At 49.5% G+C, this 21,894-nt stretch overlaps 1 protein-coding gene, 1 long non-coding RNA gene and 1 other non-coding gene across 3 annotated transcripts in view; all 3 read left to right on the top strand.

The window, feature by feature from the left end:
* The window catches only part of LOC140213587 (uncharacterized), a 179,480-nt gene that overhangs the window by 101,872 nt on the left and 55,714 nt on the right, over nucleotides 1-21,894 (top strand). The gene's annotated exons all lie outside the window — the stretch shown is intronic.
* Nucleotides 5,805-7,082, top strand: LOC126519253 (uncharacterized). Its single transcript, XM_072284919.1, has one exon. It carries the CDS (start codon nucleotides 5,805-5,807, stop codon nucleotides 7,080-7,082), a length of 1,278 nt encoding a protein of 425 aa, XP_072141020.1.
* On the top strand, nucleotides 7,243-7,431 carry LOC126519412 (U2 spliceosomal RNA). The gene has a single exon (XR_007596610.2). It is a non-coding gene; the product is annotated as a U2 spliceosomal RNA (small nuclear RNA).

Below are 21,894 nucleotides of genomic sequence, written 5' to 3'. Positions count from 1 at the left end.
AGTCCTGTGCAGTTGCAAAACTCCCGGAACCACTGACAAAACGAACCGACCACCTCCCAGTAATATGTACGATTAGGGGCCACCCAGGGCCGGAAGCGAACCCCGGAAGTTGGCGACTAGACATTGCCCTATTGCAGGACGACACCAGTAAGAGTACCCTAAAGCAAATTTTAAGAGCAATAACCGAGCAAGCAGCACTAATGAGCCCGGCAGCCTGGGAAGATCTCAAAGGAAAATGGACGGCGGCCTTACAAGACGAAGGCAAGGCGCGGCAGAGAAGGTATACCGCTGAACTAAAAGAATTATTACGAAGGATGCAGACAAAGAGGGCGGAAACCATAACCTCCTGTACCGGCTCATACTTACAGATACTGCAAAAAAGGTATGACCGCCTCTTAGAAAAAAGAACTAAGAATGCACAGCAAGAATCACGTAAGCTACAAGCCTTCACAGAGGAAAATAGCAACCGCGTAGGGAGCAACGAAGCTAAGGAAACAACAGAAGCCATAAAAGAAGACGGAACAATTACAAACGACACAATCGAAATTCAAAACATCTTTTTATCCCACTTCAGAACAGAATTCGAGGAGGACCAGACAGACACCGACACGGACACAGGGAATTTCGACAGGCTGTGCCAAAAACTACAGCACCTCGACCAGGAAGAAAAATCTAACTTTTACAATGACGTCACAATCGAGGAATTAAAAACCGCCATACAAAACATGACGCTAGCATCAGCGCCGGGATGCGACGGCATAACCACAGGATTTTATGCAACTTTCTTCGACGAAGTAGGGGAAGCGCTTTGCCACATGATTAATATGATACTACGCGAAAAGAAAAAAAAAACCCTCCTTTGGGAAACGGCGGATCATACTATTGCTCAAAGAAGGCGCCCAACCGAATAGCCCCCCAATCATGGCGACCAATAACGTTACTCAACACGGAATACAAGATTACAGCGGCAGTACTAAACAACAGAATCAAACACGTCCTAGCAAAGATAATATCCCCCTACCAAACATGCGCAATGCCCGGTAGATCACTGTTTGCAAACCTGACACTAACACGAGACATCTTCGAATATGCAACAAAAAAACACATAAGCGGCGTATTCCTTTCCTTGGACCAAGCGAAAGCTTTCGACAAGGTAAATCACAAGTATTCACAGTAAGGGAACATTTCTTCTTTCCTAAAGATTTTGTTGAGATAGTCAGGCTGCTCTATAGCGACCTGACATGCAATATACAGATAAATAAGACCACCACGCAGAATTTTAACTATAAGAAAGGAATCCGCCAAGGATGCCCCCTAGGACCAACCCTGTTCGTTCTCTCAATTGAACCACTGATAACTAGTATAACCGGAGAAGCACGCATCCGTGGGTTCCCCATGACGGGCCTGGAGGAAGTAAAGGTCATGGCTTATGCGGACGATTTCTCCATCTTTGTACGAAACGAACCAAGTTTATATTACTTTCGAATAATCTTTGCAGCGTACGCAACCCTGTCCGGCGCTGCGTTAAATGAAGAAAAAAAGTAAGGCGCTCATATTCGGCTCCTTCCCGCCGAGCGCTATAAGAAACCTGCCGCGAGTTGACACCGTGAAGGTTCTTGGAATTTACTTCACACAGAAAGGAGTGGCACAAACCACTTGGCAGGTTTCCATCGCAAAAGCAAAGCAAGCAATTTCTCATCTACAGCAAGTGGATTTAACACTGAAAGAAAAAGCCCTTGCAGTAAGGACCACAGCATGCGGCTTTCCCCATTATGCAAGTCGTGTAGGCATTATGCCAAGCAAAGCAATCAACCAGCTCAATAAACTTATTACGGCCTTCCTATGGGACAATAAGCTCCCCCCTCCCCCATTAAAGAGGAACATTCTGCAGCTAGCAACAACAAGCGGAGGCCTCGGCCTCCTTCATGTTAAGACAACCACCAGACTGCTAGCCCTAAAGACGGCTCGATATTGAGGTAACTCAGCCGATTACATAGGCAAGGGTCTAATGCTGTACTGGAACAGCACGAACCGCAGCGTTTTAGACTACAGCAGACCCCCAGGACCACAGGCTGAGTCACCCTCAGAATTCTACAAGGCCGCAGCTGCCACCAAAGCTATGTTAGAGAAGGAAGCACCGTACATTAAAATAGACACGGATTCGCCCGCCCGAATTACCGAGACTATAAAAGAAAATCAACTATCACCCCAGGACAAAAAATAAATGAGACACATAAAGGAAAACCACCTAAAGAATATAAAGCTCCCTAAGGAAGTACAAGATTTCGACGTTAAACGGTAATGGCAAGCGCTCCCAACCCGACAGAGACTGCACACAATGGGCATTGTGCCAAGCGACCGATGCCCCAACTGCAACCACACTGAAACAGAAGACCACGCCTTATTTGGGTGGCGGCTAGTTTGGCGGCTAGTTTTAAACGTTTTCGGAGTACGGGCTCAGGCAAGTCGGCAGAAAATTAAAGACAGATTCGCCAACTTGGTGCTAGTGTGCACAATGTACATTATCTCGAAGCGAAGATGCCTCGCAGAGTTAAGGGGAACACCGGTGAGGGCGGCTTACCCCACCTTCCAGAGCATGAGCTTACTTCTGTGGGGCCATTTAAATGAGGAACTCGGTGCCGCAGGGGAGGAAAGCTTCCTCCGGCACTGGCATACCAGATTTTTTATTTACAAAAACAGACAACTCACATACCCCTTAATTCCGTATTAATAGCCCCCTTTCAACACACCACTCGGAAACAGACCAATTTGCGGCAGTATGTAGCGTAGAGCACAGCCTCCAACGATGCAACAGTAGCCGCTCGTAGGAATATACATAGAAGTTATAAGGTCCAATGTTGTTCACTGGTTACTTCTCGTTTCAATGAATGTTTATGGCTCTTGAGCAGCCTTACCAATGTATAACGCAGCATATCGTCTCTTTGTAAAACAACTCGACAACATGCAATTGTTACGGAAGTGCCTAAAATTGTATAGTAATAAGTGAATTGTGTATTGTAAATCTGTGATCACGTTAAATCAGTTGGTGGACGAATAAAACCTTCCCTTTGTGTAGTAATGCAGCTGGCTTGACCGGCCTTTGCTACACTTATCTTTGTGGAGGCGCCCGGACACCTGCCCGGTTATAGCAGTGTCTTTTGCCTTCCCCTGACCCAGCCCTATCTTTCTAGGCCCACGGACCCCTGCTGCACTGCCTCCAGGACAGACAACCCTGCTGCCACCTGGCGGCCCCTGGACAACCCACACCGGCCCTGCTTCCTGGTCCTGCCGCTGCCTGCACTGCCTGCTGCCTCTCGGAGACTCCTGCCCTGCTCGGCCTGACCACTGCTTGGAACCCGGTGCTGCTTGCCTTCGGGGTGCCTGTTGGTCCTTCCCTCGCGACTGGTACTGTGCTGGGGCACAACCGGCTGGCCTCTGCCCTCGCCATCGTCCACCATGGGCCTGGCTTTCTCGCTCCCACCCCTGGTGGCCCCCTAGCCTCCGGACCTGGCCTCCTTTAAGAAAGCCGCCGGGTCCGGAAGGTAAGTCCATCCAATGGATCCTTGGGGTCACGGCCGCACGGCCCATGACCACAGCGAGGACGATGCCGACCCGTGAGGATGGCACCCTCACGGTGTTCTTCCACGTGCCCCACACGGTCCGGTGCTTGAAGGTGGGCTGCCCAGCTGCCTACGCCGCGGCCAAATGGACAGCGAGGCGGCAGTCCCTCCAGCGGCACCTCGAACTCAACACGGTGCCAGAATCCGGCGCACCATCAACGTCTGCAGTATCTGCGGCGAGACACTGGGGCTAAGACCAGCCTCCCACGCCTGCCTGCCTGCAGCCAACTCTGCTGCCCTGCCACATCAGTGTGGCAGTTGCTCAATGTCCTGTCCCACAAGGAGGGGCTTGAGTGACCACGAAGAGTGGCACAGGAGGGAGGCGGCACTAGCAGCCAGGCGTGATCTCGCCGCGGGTGCTGCCTCTGGTGCGTCGGAGCAGGACGACGACGGCAACCCCACACAGACCAGGACAGCACCGAGGGTCCCGTTGAGGACCCTCCCGAACCACCAGTAGTGGCCACCGAGCAGGCCGCCGACCAGGAGCTGTCTCCTGTGGCGCCTCGAGAAACACCCGGGCAAAGCAGCGATGACGAGATGGCCGAGGCACCTTCGCAGCGGACGCCAGTCCATTCAGGGCGTACCGCGGCCTCGGCCACTCCTCCTCCAACGCCATCGCTGCTGTCCAACCGAGCGAGCGCAGAAGCTCCAGCCTCCGAGGCTCACAAACCGGCGGCCATGCATGCGCTCTCCCCTGGCAGGGCAGAGTCGCAGGAACATGACGGAGGCACCCAGGACTTCGGGACCCAGGAAGAACATGCTGGTACCACGCGGCCAGAGGGAAGTGCATGGACTTTAGCGGACGAGACGGCAGAGCTGCGGGCATTGAGCCGGTTGCCTGAGTCTGCTGGGGAGCGGGCACGGTTTGAAAACATCCTTGACCGTGCCATTGCAGCCGCAACAAAACATCTGCGGCTGCCAGTCGGGGACTCGCGCCAATCACGGAGGCGCGAAGTGAACCCCGACAACCCCCAGCAGATTCGAACACTCTACAGAAGGAACCGGCGCCGGGCAGTGCTACTGATCACTGAAGGCCCGTCGCAGCTCTGCCCGATCGACCCCCATGCACTGCAAGACCACTACTCGAACCTCTGGTCACCAACAACCGTGGATACCAGCATCCTGCGGTCAAGGCTTCCGGCCACCGAAGAACTGGACGTGTGCCCCTTTTCACCAGAAGAAGTCGCAGCCAAGCTCGGTAAATGCGAGAGTACACCTCCAGGAGAGGACCGCCTCACGTACCACCACTGGAGGCAGTTGGACCCAGAGGGCAGGTTCCTGGCGGCTGTATACAACGCATACCTCCAATACCTCCGCGCGCCCCTGGGCTGGAGGTCGACAAGGACTATCCTGATCCACAAGAAGGGCGACCGCGAGGACCCCACAAACTGGCGACCCATTGCCCTTGGTCGCACGATTGCCAAACTGTATGCCGGGTGTCTCACCACCCGGCTGCAGAGGTGGTTGGGCGACCATGCGGTACTGTCCAGGTGTTAGAAGAGCTTCCTGCCGCACGATGGGGTGTTTGAACAGAACTTCGTGCTACAGGGACGCCTGGATGATGCCAGGACAGGAGGTGGGGAGCTGTGCGTGGGGTTCCTCGATTTTGCCAACGCCTTCGGCTCGGTCGCCCATCAGGCCCTCTTCGACGCTGTCCGCGGCGCCGGCGCGGGGGAGGCCTTTGCTACCATCGTTGAAGACCTCTACCGCGCCAACACCACCTGCGTCTCGGCAGCAGCTGGCATTACAAAGCGCATCACCATCGGAGCCGGGCTGAGACAGGGCTCTCCTCTGAGGGGCCTGCTTTTCAACCTGGTGGTGCACCCAGTCATCTGTGCAGTACGGGGAGGCGATAGGGAGCACAACATCCTTGCCTACGTCGATGATCTGACGCTGCTGGCCGAGGATCCCACCACCCTGCAGAGCCGCTTAGACCGTGTGACTGCCTTGTCGGCCCGGCTTGGGCTGCGACTGAACGCCGCCAACTACCGGTCTCTACACCTGTCTGGTCGCCAACCCGTGGGTACACGGCCCACCTTCTTCACCGTGGGTGGCGACCCGATTCCGGCGCTTGGCGACTTCGAGGGGCACAAGTTCCTGGGCCGTCCAGTGGGGTTCAGGGTGCTACCGGACGAGACGACGGTCGACGAGGCCATCCAACTAGGCAGAAAGCTACTCTCCTCCATGCTCGCCCCATGGCAAAGGCTGGATGCCATAAAACCCTTATTGTATCCAGCCTTGAACTTTGCCATGCGGGTGGGCCTTGCCAGCAAAGGAGAGTGGCAACGCCTAGACGAGGAGCTGCGCCCGCTCATCAGGAAGACCCTGTACGTGCCAGCCAGAGCTTCCAATGAATACTTGTACGGAGGCTCTCAGGCTGGCAGTGCAGGGATCCCACTTGCGGCGGAGCTCAGTGACATCTGCCGGGTGGATCGGGCCTTCAAGCTACTGACGTCGACCGACGTCGAAGTCCGGGAGCGTGCAGCAGGGGACCTAGAGGGCGTCGTGTCAAGGCGGCTAAGACGACCCGCGAACACCGAGGACATGGAGGCCTACCTCTCAGGCGAGACGGAGGGCGACTTCCGACAAACGTCCACACAGGTCCAGTCTGTGTGGATGGAGGCCCGGAAAGCCTCCCGTCGCCTCTCCGTCGCCTGGGAGCTCTTGGAGCATGGGGCCCGCATCAACTGCGGAGAGGCCTCTGTGTCAGCGAGGAACCGCCACAAGCTGGTCAAGACCATCCGGGCGCTCCTCTCCACCGAAAGGGACAGAGTTCTGCATGACAAACCGAACCAAGGCAAGGCGATGGTGTGTGTGGCGGCCGACCCGGCAAATTCCCACTTCATGAGGTCCGGCCACTACACCCGCTTCACCGACTGGCGTTTCGTGCATCGAGCCCGGTTAAGTCTCCTCCCCCTCAATGCCACAAGACTCTGGGCACCCGCAGCCGACAAAAGATGGAGGCGCTGCGGGTATGGGGAGGAGACACTGCCGCATCTACTATGCCATTGCATGCGGCAGAGCCGGGCCATGACGCAGCGTCATAACACCATCGTCGCCAGAATAAAAAAGGCTGCCTTGGGGAGGTTTACAGTCATCGCAGAGAACCAGGTCGTGGGCACCACATCACTCAAGCCCGACCTGGTACTGGCCCGTGGAGAGGAGGCACTGATCCTGGACATCTGCTGCCCTTTCGAGAACAGGCTGCGGGCGTTCCAGGACGCCCGGAACGCTAAGGAGGAGAAGTACGCCCCTGTACAGCGTCATCTCCTCCGGCGGTTCCAACGCGTGACGGTGGACGCGGTCTTCGTCGGCTGCCTTGGCACCTGGGATCAGGGGAATGATCGCGTGATAAGCAGGCTGTGCAGTAGGCAATACCTACGGACACTCAAACGCCTGTGCATCAGCGACACGATCAGCGCCTCTACAAAGATTTTTAGAGCCCACATAGGCACCTCTTAAACGATCTTACTGTTTTTAGAGAAGCGCCTTTCGCCATTTTTATACACCTTTACAGTTTTAGCCTTTTATTACTAACACCACTAACTAATTGTTTTTAGTCATTTGTGTGCGTTTTTAGATTATACACTTTTTATCCGTTTCTTCCTTGGTTTTGTAACACTTTTTTTTTGTGTTCTGTAACTAGCATAATAAAAAGTCTGTTCTTATTAGCTTAATATCTGATACGGTTTCTATATGGTCCCACGATATTAAACCTACTTTTGGAAGTTGGCGGAGTGCTTGAAGCCTGCTTCACCTCCGCCGCAGATCGGCCCGGTATTGCACTACTTCCGGGATCGGTCGCCGCTCATTCAGGTGAGACTTCATTCAATCAAAGTGCAGACCACAAGCTCGAAGCGAGCACTGACTTGACACGCACCATTCCTATACTATACGCAACGATGCCGGTTCGCGGACCACGAGAGTAATTGAACTGCCACTTAATCTGTGTTTAGCGTCGCACTTGTTGCGTCGCAAATGGGACAGCCGCTCCAGCAAATTTCTAGTTATGGGCTTCTAGAAAAATAAATGAAAGCGAAAGAAAGAACCAGAATTCCTATTTGTCCGATGTCTCTGAACGATTGTCTCCTGTAAAGAGCCACTTGTGGGCATGGGGGGTAGGATTAGCCGTGGGGTTTGCGATCAATATGAATCCCACTCAAAGCCAACACTGGATTTTGGAGTTCACTATCGCTTGGATCCGTAAACCACCGCGCCCACGCAAGCTCGCCCTGCCGAAATCCGCTGCCCAAGTGGAAGAAAGATTCCCTATGAAAGAAAAATAGAGTGCAACGATTTCTGGCAACTACTGTGCAGCCTTTGTGTGCACATTTTCGCAGCAGTGGGACCGAGCGCCTCGAAAACAAACTTGTCGTATGCCCAAATGTGGCGAAACATATTCAAGGGTTCAAAGGTGCCTCATCTTTCTAACCTGTATGTTACGAAGACCTGTTGCTACCTTTTCATCATCAACATCATCATCATCATCCTGGCTAAGCGCACTGCAGGGCAAAGGCATCTCCCATGATCATCCAAGTACCCCGGTCACGTGCTGATTGTCGCCATGTAGTCCCTAATCTAATCTGCCCTCCTAACTTTCTGCCACCCCCTGCTACGCTTCCCTCCTCTTGGAATTCAGTCTGTAACCCTTAATGGCCACCGGTTCTTCCCCCCACATTGCATGCCCTGCGCATGCCCATTTGTTTTTCCTGGTTTAAACTTTGGTGTCATTAACTAGCGTTTGTTCTCACACCCCCCAATCTGCTCTATTCCGATCCCCCCGTGACGCTACACCCATCATCCTTTTTTCCAGAGCCCGTTGCGTCGCCCTCAATTACCCTTCGGTAATCCTTAAAGCTTTTTGTTGGGGCACTCGTGGCATCTTTCTCGTTTAATCAAGTCCAATTTTTTTCAGTTTTGAGGGAAACCTCAATGAGCTAGGCGCGATTGTGTCCCTGGCGCCGCTCTCAACAAGATGGCGGCGCCCAGGCTTTTTGCCTGCAGGTTCGGCCTAACGCAGAACACGCCTCTAGGGCAGTGAAGCCACGTTGAAGGGGCAAAGCGTAGTGCAGTGAAGCGCTTGCTCGGGCGAAAAACGCAAATATTAGCCAAACAGGAATTTCCATTATTGAAAATTCCAGTTCAGTTTGCGCATTGCGTTCGCCTAAGGTAAAGAACACAAATGCGAGTGCCACAGCAGTCAAGTCAAAGCTTAGGATTGCGTACCATTTTTTTTTCTTGCCTTTTACTCCTGGCCTGCGTGGCCCTAGCGCGCATGCACACGAAAGTAATGAAATAGTGAAAACACGAAATAATGCGGTGCGGCTGTATCATATCTATTTTGTGCGCTTTGTTCTTTGTGGACTACAGCGGTGTGCGTCGTGAGAAAGTTTCGGTGCCCTTCTACTGTGACCAGGGAAGCTATATTTAAAACCACATTGATTTGTAGGGTTATTGCTACAAACTGCGTGTGGGTGTTTTTCTTTTTCGCTGCCAACGATGGGTTATCGCAACCGCGATCGGTTCTGCTGCTACGCTAGACGCGTGCTTGTCAACGGTTGGCTCTATACGCGACCGGCGACGCGTGGTCGGCACATTCAAGCAGTCAATTGCAAACCGTTCCAAGACGATGGATGCACTCCACTTGCCACCGGGAGCGCTAGTTCGACGATTGTACTTTTTGACCCTCGAGGAAGCGCCGCCATCCCACGTTTTTTTATAATACGATAACATTCAGAGCGACCGCGACCACTTGTCTTTGTCAATATCTCGGACACCCCCCTTTTTTTAAATCCAGATACTCAGACGCGCCCGTGTTCACGCGCACTTGCTCTCTCCGATAAGCAGGGAAGCTCGGTTGGGGTGGTGTCGGGCCTTGCGCATGCGCTGCTGAGCTCGTCGCTTCGCCGGCCGGTCGATGCTGGCGCGGTACTGGTAATGAACTTCGACGTGCATGGTGAAACGTCACTTTGTATTGCCACTGTAGACTAGCAATGCAATGTGTTTGCGAGCGATTGGATAAATGAGAAAGCGTGCACTGTCTACAGTTCATGCCCCTCTAGAGTAGTGGAAATGTTCCTCCAATTATTAGGTTTGTAATTTGCGCGTACGAACATGAACTAAACAAAGAAAATGGTCTGCAGCCGCCTTCGCTTCATAAAATTCCTGTACGAAGAAATTTGCGTGCGCGAATGACAGAGCAAAAGAGAGAAACCATGTAAAGAAGAATGGCTGCCTTTTACGTGATCTCGCGCATGAAACCAGACGATAGATTAATTTTAGCTGTTCATTTTGATTTGCCGAATGTAAACCGGAACACTTTCTCCACGCGGTCTTCAGATTTGAATGGCAATCAATCACATCCTTTCTTTTTTTCTTTTTTTTTTCTGTTTGTTCTATCTGGAACCAAAAGAATTCAGAACGCCATTTCAATCTTAGATTCGATTAGATATCGTGACTGCTATGCTGAAAAATCACGCCTTGCGTTACGTCCCCCCTGGTATATCTGGTGTTAACCTTCATAATCACGGCAATAAAAATCGCCAGTTCCCAAACTTTAATCGCGCCGAAGATGAACCGATATGCGGGATTCTTATTGTAATGATTTTATAGAAAGCGCTTGTTCTATGGCTAGCTTTGAGGAAAAGAAAAACATCATTCAGGAATGTATAACTCAAAAGAACTAAAAAATCTGCGGGCAATTCGTACTACAATACTGAGAATACTGGAAAAGATGAAATCCAAACATGCTGCAAGGAGCCGACAAATGCAATTGAACCAACGAACTGAACTGAATTTATTTCATCAAGACATGCCCCGAAAAACGTTTTCTGATTTGATTTCTGATTTGAATGTGATTTCTTTTTTTTTCTTTTTTTTACGACGGATAGTAATTATCTTTTTAATGGCGGATGTGAAAATTTCAGAGCACGGCATTTTCGAAATCTCAAGGCCCCGGACGCTTTCTCTCTTTTTTGAGTATTTTGGTGGAGGCGTATTGGTGCACATGGAGGAAAATTTCGCGCACGTAATTTATAAACTTGTAGTTGATTTTCTTGAAGAACACAAAGTGCTGACAAACGACCAACCAGGACACAATTAAATTCGTATTACGCACGATTTAGCAGCAGCGGTAACAAAAGGGTAACAAACGGACGTTCATTTCGTGGTGTGGATTTCACGTCTGTCACAAAAAAAAATCATAAAAAAAACTACTGCATAAAATAGCTTTTCCCAAACTGGATGGTTTCGATCAGCTTTTGAACAGCCCTTCCTTAAATTGAGTTGAGCAGGTGCGGGCCTCTGTTGTTTTGGATTTTTGTAAATGGCATCATTACTGGACAGTCCGTTCACTTGAGGATCAAGGGAGAACCCCCCCCCCCCCCCACCCAAAAAAAGAAGATCATATCGTGGTGGGAGACGTGGCAGATGAGTACTATTATCGGGAGAAAAAAAAAATGGAAAACCGGCTCGTACTCAGCAGCCGCTCCTCTCACGTGTGAAGCTTCAAACAAATTGTTTTTCTTGAGACGCTCTATAAAGTTATACACAGCTCCTTAAATGCAGCACCCGCACACAAAGCCAAACGTTCCAAGCTGGAAAGAAAGCATGAAATTCGCGGCGCCCGTTTGCCGTGAAACAACGGGCAACATTAACATTACGCCAAGTCCGCTACCACGTCAGGCGGGGAGACCACGGAGAGCACCGAACGCCCGCGCTTAAGCCTTAAAATGCTCGGCGCTTAAGCCAGGTAGCGAGTAAAAATGCTCGGCGCTTAAGCCACGCGGGGACTAAAACTGAAGCCACGGGACTGTTGCTGAAATTGTATGCAGTCCGGTAGAAGTCTGTCGGCGCCTGCGCGCGGCAAAGTCCGCAACCACGTCAGCCGGGGCGGCGAAAAAAACAAAATCAGCCCCCCGCTGTACCACTGTGTGCGAGGCGGCAGTCAATGCCGGCCTCGCTGTTATAGCCCCAGGAGGAACACAAGGTCCTCTCTGGAGTCTGTCTGTCGTTCGATCAGACGCCACACGACTGGAACAGGAGATGGCGGGCATTTTCCACTCGGGTTGCGAGGCCCTCGTGTATTGCTAGGTGGTGTTGGTATTGCGCGTAGCGCCAACACACACACATCGCCCCGAAAATCGGCCGGTTCGCGTTCGAGACGCAACCGCACCATTTCAGCTGTCGGGAGCGCGGCTTTCGTCGATGCCGAAAGCCGCCTTTTTATGCGCGTCACTAATAAGATGACGAGGCAACTTTGTTGACCAGAAGAAACGCGCGCGACACAGCGCACACAGCGCAGCTTCCCGCGGGCTGCTTCAAGACAATCAAGATCGGCAACGCCCTCCAACTTTCGTGCCACAAGTGGATGCGAAAGCACCAGTGGCTCCTCTCGTCGCAGGTGCAAACAGCAATGCTCTGCTGCCATTGCACTTGAGCAGAACGTGTTTGCAAAGCACCCTCTTGCAAGACTAGCCGTTTCAAGCGGCGCCATATTGCGACAACGGTCCACTTACGTTTCGCCTTTTTCTGCACGGAGTTGCGACGGAGCGGAAAAGAAGAAAAAAAAAGCTGCGCTTAACGGCAACCGTGTCGTGCGAGTCTTGCCGCCGGCAAAGAGCTCGCTCCTCCTCTGTGGTCCGTCTCACGAGGGGACCCAACACTCTTCGCACCTGTCGGTACTGCGATCGCTTGCTCCGGAAGGGTGTACGTTTCAGTTGTGTACCGCGGACAAACCTTCCAATCAGAGGCTAAGCCTCAATAGATCGCAGTGTGGTGGCTGCTCTACTACTTACGACACCACGACAGGTACCTAAGTAGTCTTCAGACGATTTGACACTGCAGCGATTCAGGCCACGCATAACCCCGGAGAGCGACCAGTGGCCTCGACAATACTCGGCCTCCGGTGTAGCGCTCTCTGGGTTCATTTGGCGTCATCGAGCCGGGAAGCGCGGCAGCCCGCCGCGCTCGACCCGGCGCTAATCTTACCCGCTTTCGCCGCAACTGCACACGATATCGTGGCGGTGCTTAGACGGGATTCTGACTTAGAGGGGTTCAGTCGTAATTGCAGAAATGGTAGCTTCGCACCACTGGTCTCTCGACCAAGCACGTGAACCAAGTGTCCGAATCTGCGGTTCCTCTCGTACTGAGCAGAATTACTATCGCAACGACCGGTCATCAGTAGGGTAAAACTGTCGTATCGGCGCCGCCACTATCAGTGCGCGATCGACGAAAGACAGGAGACGACTGTAGTCCAAAAACAGCAAGGGGAAAGAGACCCGTCTTTATTTCCACAGCCGTTTAAGTAGAATCCGCGTGACGTCAGTGACACGTGGTTCCATACATGCGTCAGGCGCAATGACACGGCGCGCCCTGCGGGAGCGTGCTTTCAGCCGCAGAGAAATACATTCCAGCCAGGCACGTACTCAAGGGGGGGCCCGCCCCCCCCCCCCGAAATCAAGTGGCATACCCCCCCCCCCCCTCCCCACCCACGCCACCACTCCTCACACATTCCTAAAGCGCCGCCAGATCAATGTTGAGACTTGGCAGCTGTTCATCGGTCAGCATTATGCTGCCTTTTTCACTCCTTTTAGATGGCGGTAGTTATCGGCATCTCTTGCAATGTGAAGGACAGTTTTCTCAGAGATTCCGCACCCGTGCGATTAACTCGAGATGCGTTCAGTTGTCACCATCTATTGAACCGTCACGCGCATTGCTGTTGCTTTTGTTAGTTCAACCTTCTTTGTTTAGGCTGATCCTGGGACCAGGAGAGGGATGCGGCTGTTACTCAGCTGGTCTGTACTCTCATGGAACGGGTTGCGGCCGGAGAAAACGCCAGTTGCGTTTAACTTATCCCTTTGCTTCATTATTTCCTTGAGTTACGGCTCGCCGCGACGCTGGCAGATGCGCCGGAAGCGCTGCCCGGAACTATATACACGTGATATGGGTTAGATAAGGTGGGAAATTAAATAATGTGAAAGAGCGTCCATCATGAAACCCTGCAATAACCCTTAAACCCATAAGCAAGATGACTGCCGCCCGTTACCTCGTCTGTTTTTCCCTAATTGCACAGCACTTTTAGTGCAAAATTGGCAACTGGAAACAAAAATCGCAAGGAGTTGAGAAATTAAGCGATCTACTAAGGGAGAGAGCCAAGGCAACAACCAAACTGCGAGCAAAAGCGAATAATAAAAAAAAAGTTAACCGTTCTTTATGAGAATATTTATGGATCAACATCTTTTTATTTAAAAAGGAAATAGAGAAAACGCCGCCGGAAGTGGAGAACAATTGCTTGTTTTGAATGACGCTTCTACAGTTATCGGTCGAACCGCCTCACGTAGCCGCTTCTCTCCTGTGCTTATGTGGGTGTTTTTCTAACCTTTCGCGGTGAGCGCAGTACGTCTAGAATCGCGGAGTCCTGCGCTTTACGCGGTCGTATGGGACTGGTGGCCGCACAGCGTTACGCAATTCGCAGAACTGTTAAAACTTATCAACAAGGCGAAAATAACTGATATTCGAAACTATAACATGAGAAAGACTGAAGAAGCCGTAAAAAATGAACGCAGCCTGAAATCAGTAAAAAGGAAACCTGGCATAGGACAAACCATGATGTATGCACTAAAAGATAAGAAGGATAATATCAGCAATATCGAAGATATAGTAAAAGCAGCGGAAAAATTCTAAGCTGACCTGTATACAGTACCCAGAGGAGTCACGATACCTCACTTAGACACAGTAATGAACAGGATACAGAAACTCTCCTATATCTAGCGATGAGGTCAGAAGGGCCCTGCCAGACATGAAACGGTGAAGAGCGGGAGGAGAAGGTAGAATAACAGTCGATTTAATCAAAGATGGAGGAGACATAATGCTTGGAAAACTGGCGGCTCTTTATACGAAGTGTCTATCGACTGCAATGGTCCCAGAAAACTGGAAGAATGCAGACATTCTATTAATCTACAAAAAAGGAGACGTTAAAGAATTGAAAAATTATGGGACCATTAGCTTGCTCCCGGTATTATATAAAATATTTACCAAAATAATCTCCAATAGAATAAGGGCAACACTGGATTTTGTGAACCAAGGGAACAGGCTGGCTGCAGGAAGAGATACTTTACAATGGATCACATCCATGTCATCGATCAGGTTATCGCGAAATCGCAGAGTACAATAAGCTTCTCTATGTGGCTTATATAGATTACGAAAAGGCATTTGATTCAGTAGAGATACCAGCAATCGTAGAGGCACTTGGTAATCAAGGAGTACAGAACGCTCACGTAAAAAGCTTGGAAAATATTGCTACATGCGTGTGGTATTTGTTTTTGAACGAGGCGCGTAGGCGCCATCACTCCAGAAAAGAGGAGGAAGAACTAACTGGGCTCGCGCTGTGAATCTAACCGGTCAGCGCTGCAACCGTTGTTGTAAATATAATCTGTAAATAGTTTCTCGTCTTACTGACTCGTCTTTCGCGTAAGAATATCTACAGAGGTTCTACAGCTACCTTCATTCCACACAAGAAAAGCAGGGAGATACCTATAGAGAAAGGGGTCAGACAGGGAGACACAATTTCTCCATAGCTATTCACTGCGTGCTTAGAATTCAAGCTATTAAACTGGGAAGGCTTAGGAGTAAAGATCGACGGCAAATATCTCAGCAACCTTCGGTTTGCCGATGACATTGTTCTATTCCACAACAATGCAGACGAGTTACAACAAATGATTGGCGACCTTAACAAAGAGAGCGTAAGAGTGGGGTTGAATATTAATATGCAGAAGATTAAGATAATGATAAATAGCCGGGCAAAGGAACAAGGGATCAGGATCGCCAGTCGGCCACTAGAGACTGTGAAGGAATACGTTTACCTAGGTCAATTAATCACAGGGAACCCTGATCATGAGAAGGAAATTCACAGATGAATAGAAATAGGTTGGATCGCACAAGGCAGACATTGCCAGCTCCTGACTGGAAGCTTACCATTATTATTGAAAAGTAATGTGTGCAATCAGTGCATTTTGCTAGTGCTGACATATGGGGCAGAGACTTCAGAGCAAGTTAAGGACCGCGCAAAGAGCGATCGAACGAAGATTGCTAGGCATAACGTTGAGAGAGACAGAGAGCGGTTTGGATCAGAGAGCGAACGGGTATAGACGATATTCTAATTGACATCAAGAAGAAAAATTGTAGCCGGGCAGGTCATGCAATGCGCCGGTTAGATAACCGTTGGACCATTAGGGTTACAGAATGGGTACCAAGAGAAGGGAAACGCAATCGAGGACGACAAAACACTAGGTGGAGTGATGAAATTAGGAAATTCGCGGGCGCTAGTTGGAATCGGTTGGCGCAGGACAGGGGTAACTGGAGATCGCAGGGAGAGGCCTACGTCCTGCAGTGGACAAAGAACAGGCTGATGATGATGACGACGATGATGGAGGTGGTCGGCCCCCCCCCCCCCCGAAAAAAAATCCTGGGTACGTGCCTGATTCCAGCACATCCCCCTTTTGCAAAATGAAAGTGGTTTTCGCGCATGACATTTAGCACACCCGCACATGAACAAAAAGCAAGAACCCTCAGTGGTAATCTACCACGAACAAAACCTTATACATCAATGCCGTATCGAACTGGTCGCTTAACCACTCTACCAGACTTGGTCACAGTCACTGAAGCAGAAGGTACTAAAGTTGAAGTCATAGCGCCCGATGCTAAAGGTAACGAATCTGTTAAGGTAGCGGGTGACTCCCTGTTCGTAAAAACCAATTCGGATGAATCACTTTCGTTTGGAAACTCGTAGCTGCCTTCTGCCTTCCTCTGTTCTGGCAAGAGGTTGAGTATTCGTCGGTTACGCCGCAGCGTACTCCCATCCTGGGTGCGTATTTTGTAGGACCGCGGTGTGGCGGCTGTGGCTAGAACCGTTGCTGTAGTCTTCATGTCCGTTACCCAAACGGAATCACCAGCTTTTAGTTTGTTCAATTCTCGGGTTCTGTGGCGCCTGTTGTAGTACCGTGCTTGTAGCTTCACGTTGGCACTGTCTTTGGTCGCTAGATTAAGCAGCGGTGGCTGCACTGGACCACACAGCTGCGGCGCCATTGGAACTCTTGTCCTAAGACGCCGGCCCATGAGGATTTCAGCCGGGCTAGGGCCAAGAATGCCTGGGGTTGCCCTGTAGGCAAGCAGAGCCAGGTACGGGTCCTTAGATTTAAGGATCAGGCGCTTAACTGTTTGCACCATACGTTCAATTTCCCCATTAGCCTGAGGGTACCTAGGGCTAGTAGTGACGTGACCAAAGCCATAATCGTTTGCAAACTTATCAAACTCTGCACAAGAAAATAATTGTGGTCAATTGTCTGTCACTACGGTCTCCGGTATGCCATGGCGTGCAAAAATGCTTTTTAGCCTTTCTATCACCGCCCTAGCTTTTCTTGAGGGAAGGAGGGCTACTTCCGGATACCGTGACAGGTAGTCGACCACGACAAGATAATGACAGTTGTTAATAAAACACAAGTCGACCCCAACTCGTTCCCACGCGAAACTTGGCGTTGGGGTTGAAATCAATGGCTCCGAGTTCTGGTTGACAAAGCGCGCACAAGTAAAACATTCTTTCACTTGCCGCGCAAGTTCTTCGCCGATGCCTGGCCACCAGACCAATTCCTTTGCCAAAGCTCTAGTTCTCGCGATTCCCTGATGTCCATCATGTAGTTTTTTTAGTACTTCCTTTCTTAGGCACTGAGGTACCACCAGTCTGGTTCCTTTTAGCAGCATTCTATTGCATTCGGCAATTAGTGCTCTTTCCTGCCAGTATGGAACTAAGTAGCAAGGAAGCTTTGGTTTTTTTGGCCAGCCTTGGCGACACAACTTCAGCAAGGCTTGACAAATAACGTCAGTCTTTTGCAAATCGCGTATTCTGTTAACAAAACTGTCACCCATCTGAAGCCCTTGCACACATGCTTTGACGAAAGACGACACTTGTGAGACGGTCAGTTTACCGGCTAGTTTATCTTCTTTCGTCGGTGCTCTTGAAAGAGCGTCCGCCGTTATCAAGCTTTTACCGGAAACGTACACAATATTAAAGTGATACCGCATCAGCCGCATTCTGAAGCGCTGAACCCTTGGCGGCAACACATCAATAGGCATCATACCAAGCAACGAAACGAGAGAGCATCACATCAACACCTCTCATGTATTCGTCGAATCTATCGGCAGCCCATGTTAACTCTAGTGCCTCCTTTTCCACTTGCGCATAGCGCTGCTCAGTTTTCGTCAGTGACCTTGAAGCAAACGCTATCGGCCGGCGTTCGCCATTGCGTTGTTTCTGGAAAAGGACGGCACCGACACCGTAAGACGAGGCGTCCGCCGAAAGAATCGTGGGAAGGCGTGGATCGTACATAGCCATGCACTTTGCTGAGCGTATAAGAGATTTCAAGCTTTCAAAAGTCGTGTTCTGTGCAGGGCCCCAAGCCCAGTCGGTCTCTTTCTGCAAAAGCTCCCGTAGCGGGGCAGTGGTTTGCGCCAAGTTCGGCAAAAAACGGCCTACACTCTTTAAAAAAAGGTAGTCGCAAGCGACTCTTTTCGGGGTGTATCTGCTCGTCGCACATATGATGACCTTTTGGGTGGTAACACGTACTCTCGGAAGTACAGTGCGGGCGAATCCCTCACAGTACCGGTGACTCTCTCCTGCAAGACCTACTGAGGTGTATGTATTACTCCCAAAGCAGGGGTTGATGCGAGTACCTCAGTGGTCCATGCAAGTACCCCTTGGGCGTCAACACTGGGTATGCTCGTCCGACGGCATACGCTGTTTTATGTTCCGGCGTTATGCCAAGCGCGTTAACGCTGAATTCTTTGCTTTTACAGCAATGATGGCAGCAACGGGAAACCTGCAGTGCGTATCAGGATATGCAGCAAACAAAGTAGTTTGTTCCCACACTGTACCGCAGTAAAGCAGTGGAACTCTTTCCCAATCCTCTCCCATTCAAAGAGCGCTAGGGCTTGCTGAGAGATTTGAGGAGGGGTTGAAGCTGTTTGAGCTGGCATACAGCCTTCTGCGCCCAGCATATCAACTAAGGGGCAGTTGTGATCAAAATTTTTGACAGCGTGGTTTATTGGAACCACCTTTGCACGCACTGGAAAATCGCAACATAAAAGTCTCGCACTTCCAGTGACTTCGGCGAAAATAATTTCCCAGTGTAGTCTAACACAACTGGTAAGCTGCTCCCCTTTATTTGTCTTTGGGGAGAGCAATGTTAGGATACCTCGGGTAGGTGTTACGAGTCGTTCGTACGCCCCACGTTCTTGGATGAGATGTTTTGGCTTCGTATTTGCCGTCCTGTATGTACAGGGAAACTACCGCGGCGTTCTTGCACTTCCCTGCGATGCCAGCACGGCACTCGCAGCTCCCCGCTAGGATTTGTCTGCTGTCGCCGATCTTCAAGAATCAATGTCACCTATAATTGCATGCGTCCACACCGCAGATAACGAAGTAACTTACGCTGAGCTTCACGCATCTCGCTGGTGCGTTATTTTTCGTTTGCGGAATACACCTAGCAGTCACTTCCGATCAGTGCGAGTTCAACACTTCCCTCACGTCGTAGACGTGCCCCACTTCAAATAGACGACTTCCTTTCTCTAAATTCTTTTCACGAAAAAAGCTGTGGAGATCTTGCAATTCCCGAAACCCGGTTAAAATTAATATCGGCACGCTGTTTCGCGCCATCGCTACGGTCTGACAGGGCGCCAAACACGCAGCGCGGGCTGCTGACGCCGTGAGTAATCCTACCACATTCGCGCAACTATTCGTCAGATGGCGCTAGGGGTCGGAAAGACAGGGCGCCGCCTAGCACTTGCAACGTGCCCATAATGCATCCGTTGGTGTTCTCTTTGAACGAACCACAAATGGCCTTGCCATCAGGGCATATCACAAGCCCACACATGTGGATACACACTAGGCAGAACATATTTAAATAAGTATAAGGATATAAGTTCATTTTCCAGATTCAACTGGAGGGTAGGTTTTTAGCAAAAAGCTGCCAGCACAGCTTGACTGTGTCCAGAAAACCCCTACAAGCAGTAGCACACGAGTGGTACAGGAAATCTTCAACAGACACACATAGAATAGTCACATTCAATAAAGAGAAACATTCACTATTTATGCATACAGAGTCTAATAATCTTTGCACAAAATTTGAACAATAAAATCGAAACGCTGAAATGGTCACACATATGTTCAGAAATAATAAAAGTAATAACCAAGCAAACATGCGGCATCTACTAGCAAAGACCTAAAATCACATTTCAACAAAATATTTCCGCAGCTCAGCTTTGGTATACCCTTTTGTATGTTTATACGTGTTTAAAACATGGGGCAGGTTATAAGACAACATTTGTAATTTATAATTAGCGCGAAAACATGGTATATTCCATGTATTAATAGGTCTTGTGTGTATGTTAGCACGACGCATGTCCAAAGATGGCAGAGAATAAAAATCGGCAGTGGATGCCGTAGAAAAATAAATTTTTTGTAACAACTTAAAGTTATACAAATGATTGACGCGGACAATGTTATGTGCTTCAAAAGCACACTTGGAGGTAGTTGTATTATCAACATTAGCGATTAATCGAAAAATTTTTTTTTGCAATACGAGAACCTTATTTATGTTTGTTTTGGTCATTGTGGCCCATACTAAACTGCAGTAGTTAAGGCGAGAATGTACATGGCTACACTTTGCTGTAAGTAATTTGAGACAACAGCTCTCTTCCTATAATGGGGCTCACTGCTGTGAACTTATAGCATAATGCCCTCCAATGTCACATTTTCAAATGAAATCTACAGAATGTTTCTATTATACATGAATGAAATGCAAGCTGTGATTCTATGGGGGAATGGCACTGAGCTAATGCCTACTAAACAATCTGTGTAAGTGTGAATGACAGCATCATTAACAGGACTACCCTGCTGCTTTGCAAGGAGTCACTCCATCTCAGTAACATCAAAAGCGGGTAGCGCGCATCACAGAGATGAGACAAAGTTCCATATAAGGGCCAGAATTATGTATTGTTTATTGATCAAATAATGCTGACTATGTTCTGTCAAGTTAACAGTGCCACAGAAAACAGCTAATTATAATGGCCGCCGGCAACTCAGTACTGTGACATACCACGTCTAGCGACTGCCTCATAACACATGATCCTTTTGTAATACTCTAATGGCACTTTCCTTTTGCAGCAAGCACTTAAAGTATTAAAGTACTGCAATTCACTTGCAAAGCAGAGTTATTTCCCCGTAGTGGGATCAAGACCACATAATAAAAAGGACACCACAGGTACAGCGTAGATGAAGTGTATTCTGCAGTACTGTATAAGTGCTGAAGCTTCCTTCTTGGTACTGCTGAGTGATTTTCATGCTGCCTAGTTCCTGTTTCGTGGTCTCACAAAGATTGTGGAATGATCAACACATTCCGACTAGAGTTGCTAAAGTTATACATTCACATTCATTGGAACGACTCTATTTGTTTAACCCTTCAATGACCACGCATATAAATACAAAACAAATTATTTTATACCTAAATGGGCAACAGACACTGAGAATAAGCATAATCAACGAAAATAAAGGATATTTTGTAGAAACTCCTTTAGTAGTATGGGGGAAGAAGTGGGCTTCGCCCCAAGCGACATATGGCTGCGTTTGGAATCTGTACAGAGAGCTCTCTGCATATGTGTACTGTAGGTGTACATTTCTTCGCATTGTGTGTCTCAGGTCACAACAGCAGGATATCTTGCACTGGTCTGTCTCCTCTGACCTTGCTTTCCAAAGACAACGAGTCCCATGTCTTTTTTTTTCCCATCCTGTGTTCCTGCTCTAAACCGACAAATGACACTTGCTGTCAGTCATTCAGTGTTGGCTCAATACATTTAACAAGAAACTTCTTACCCAATGCCAAAAATCAGCAAGAAAAATTCATATTTTTTGGTATGCTGTATGCAGAACTCATCAATGAAGGGTTAAAACAACTTAAGTGTCAGAGCAACATAGCCACACACTTTTCACTACATCTTAGCATGTATATCAATATACATTACAGTACGAATGCTGTATTACTAGTCTATAAATGCATCTACCACTACATCTTGAACTAATGTTTCACCCTAGGTTCAAGGTGGCGATGCGATATGATATTTTGCTTCTTTGATCGCCTACAAAATCTCTGATGACAGCAGTGCAGATATAGTTGCTATAGCCGGATTGCATGTTTGCATTTGTTAAAGAAAAAATGTAAATGAAACG

This window comes from Dermacentor andersoni, chromosome 10, assembly GCF_023375885.2.
Source record: "Dermacentor andersoni chromosome 10, qqDerAnde1_hic_scaffold, whole genome shotgun sequence".
Classification (NCBI taxonomy): Eukaryota; Metazoa; Arthropoda; class Arachnida; order Ixodida; family Ixodidae; genus Dermacentor; species Dermacentor andersoni.
Note: the sequence above shows the minus strand (reverse complement) of the source record. Positions and strands in the feature narration are given on the sequence as shown.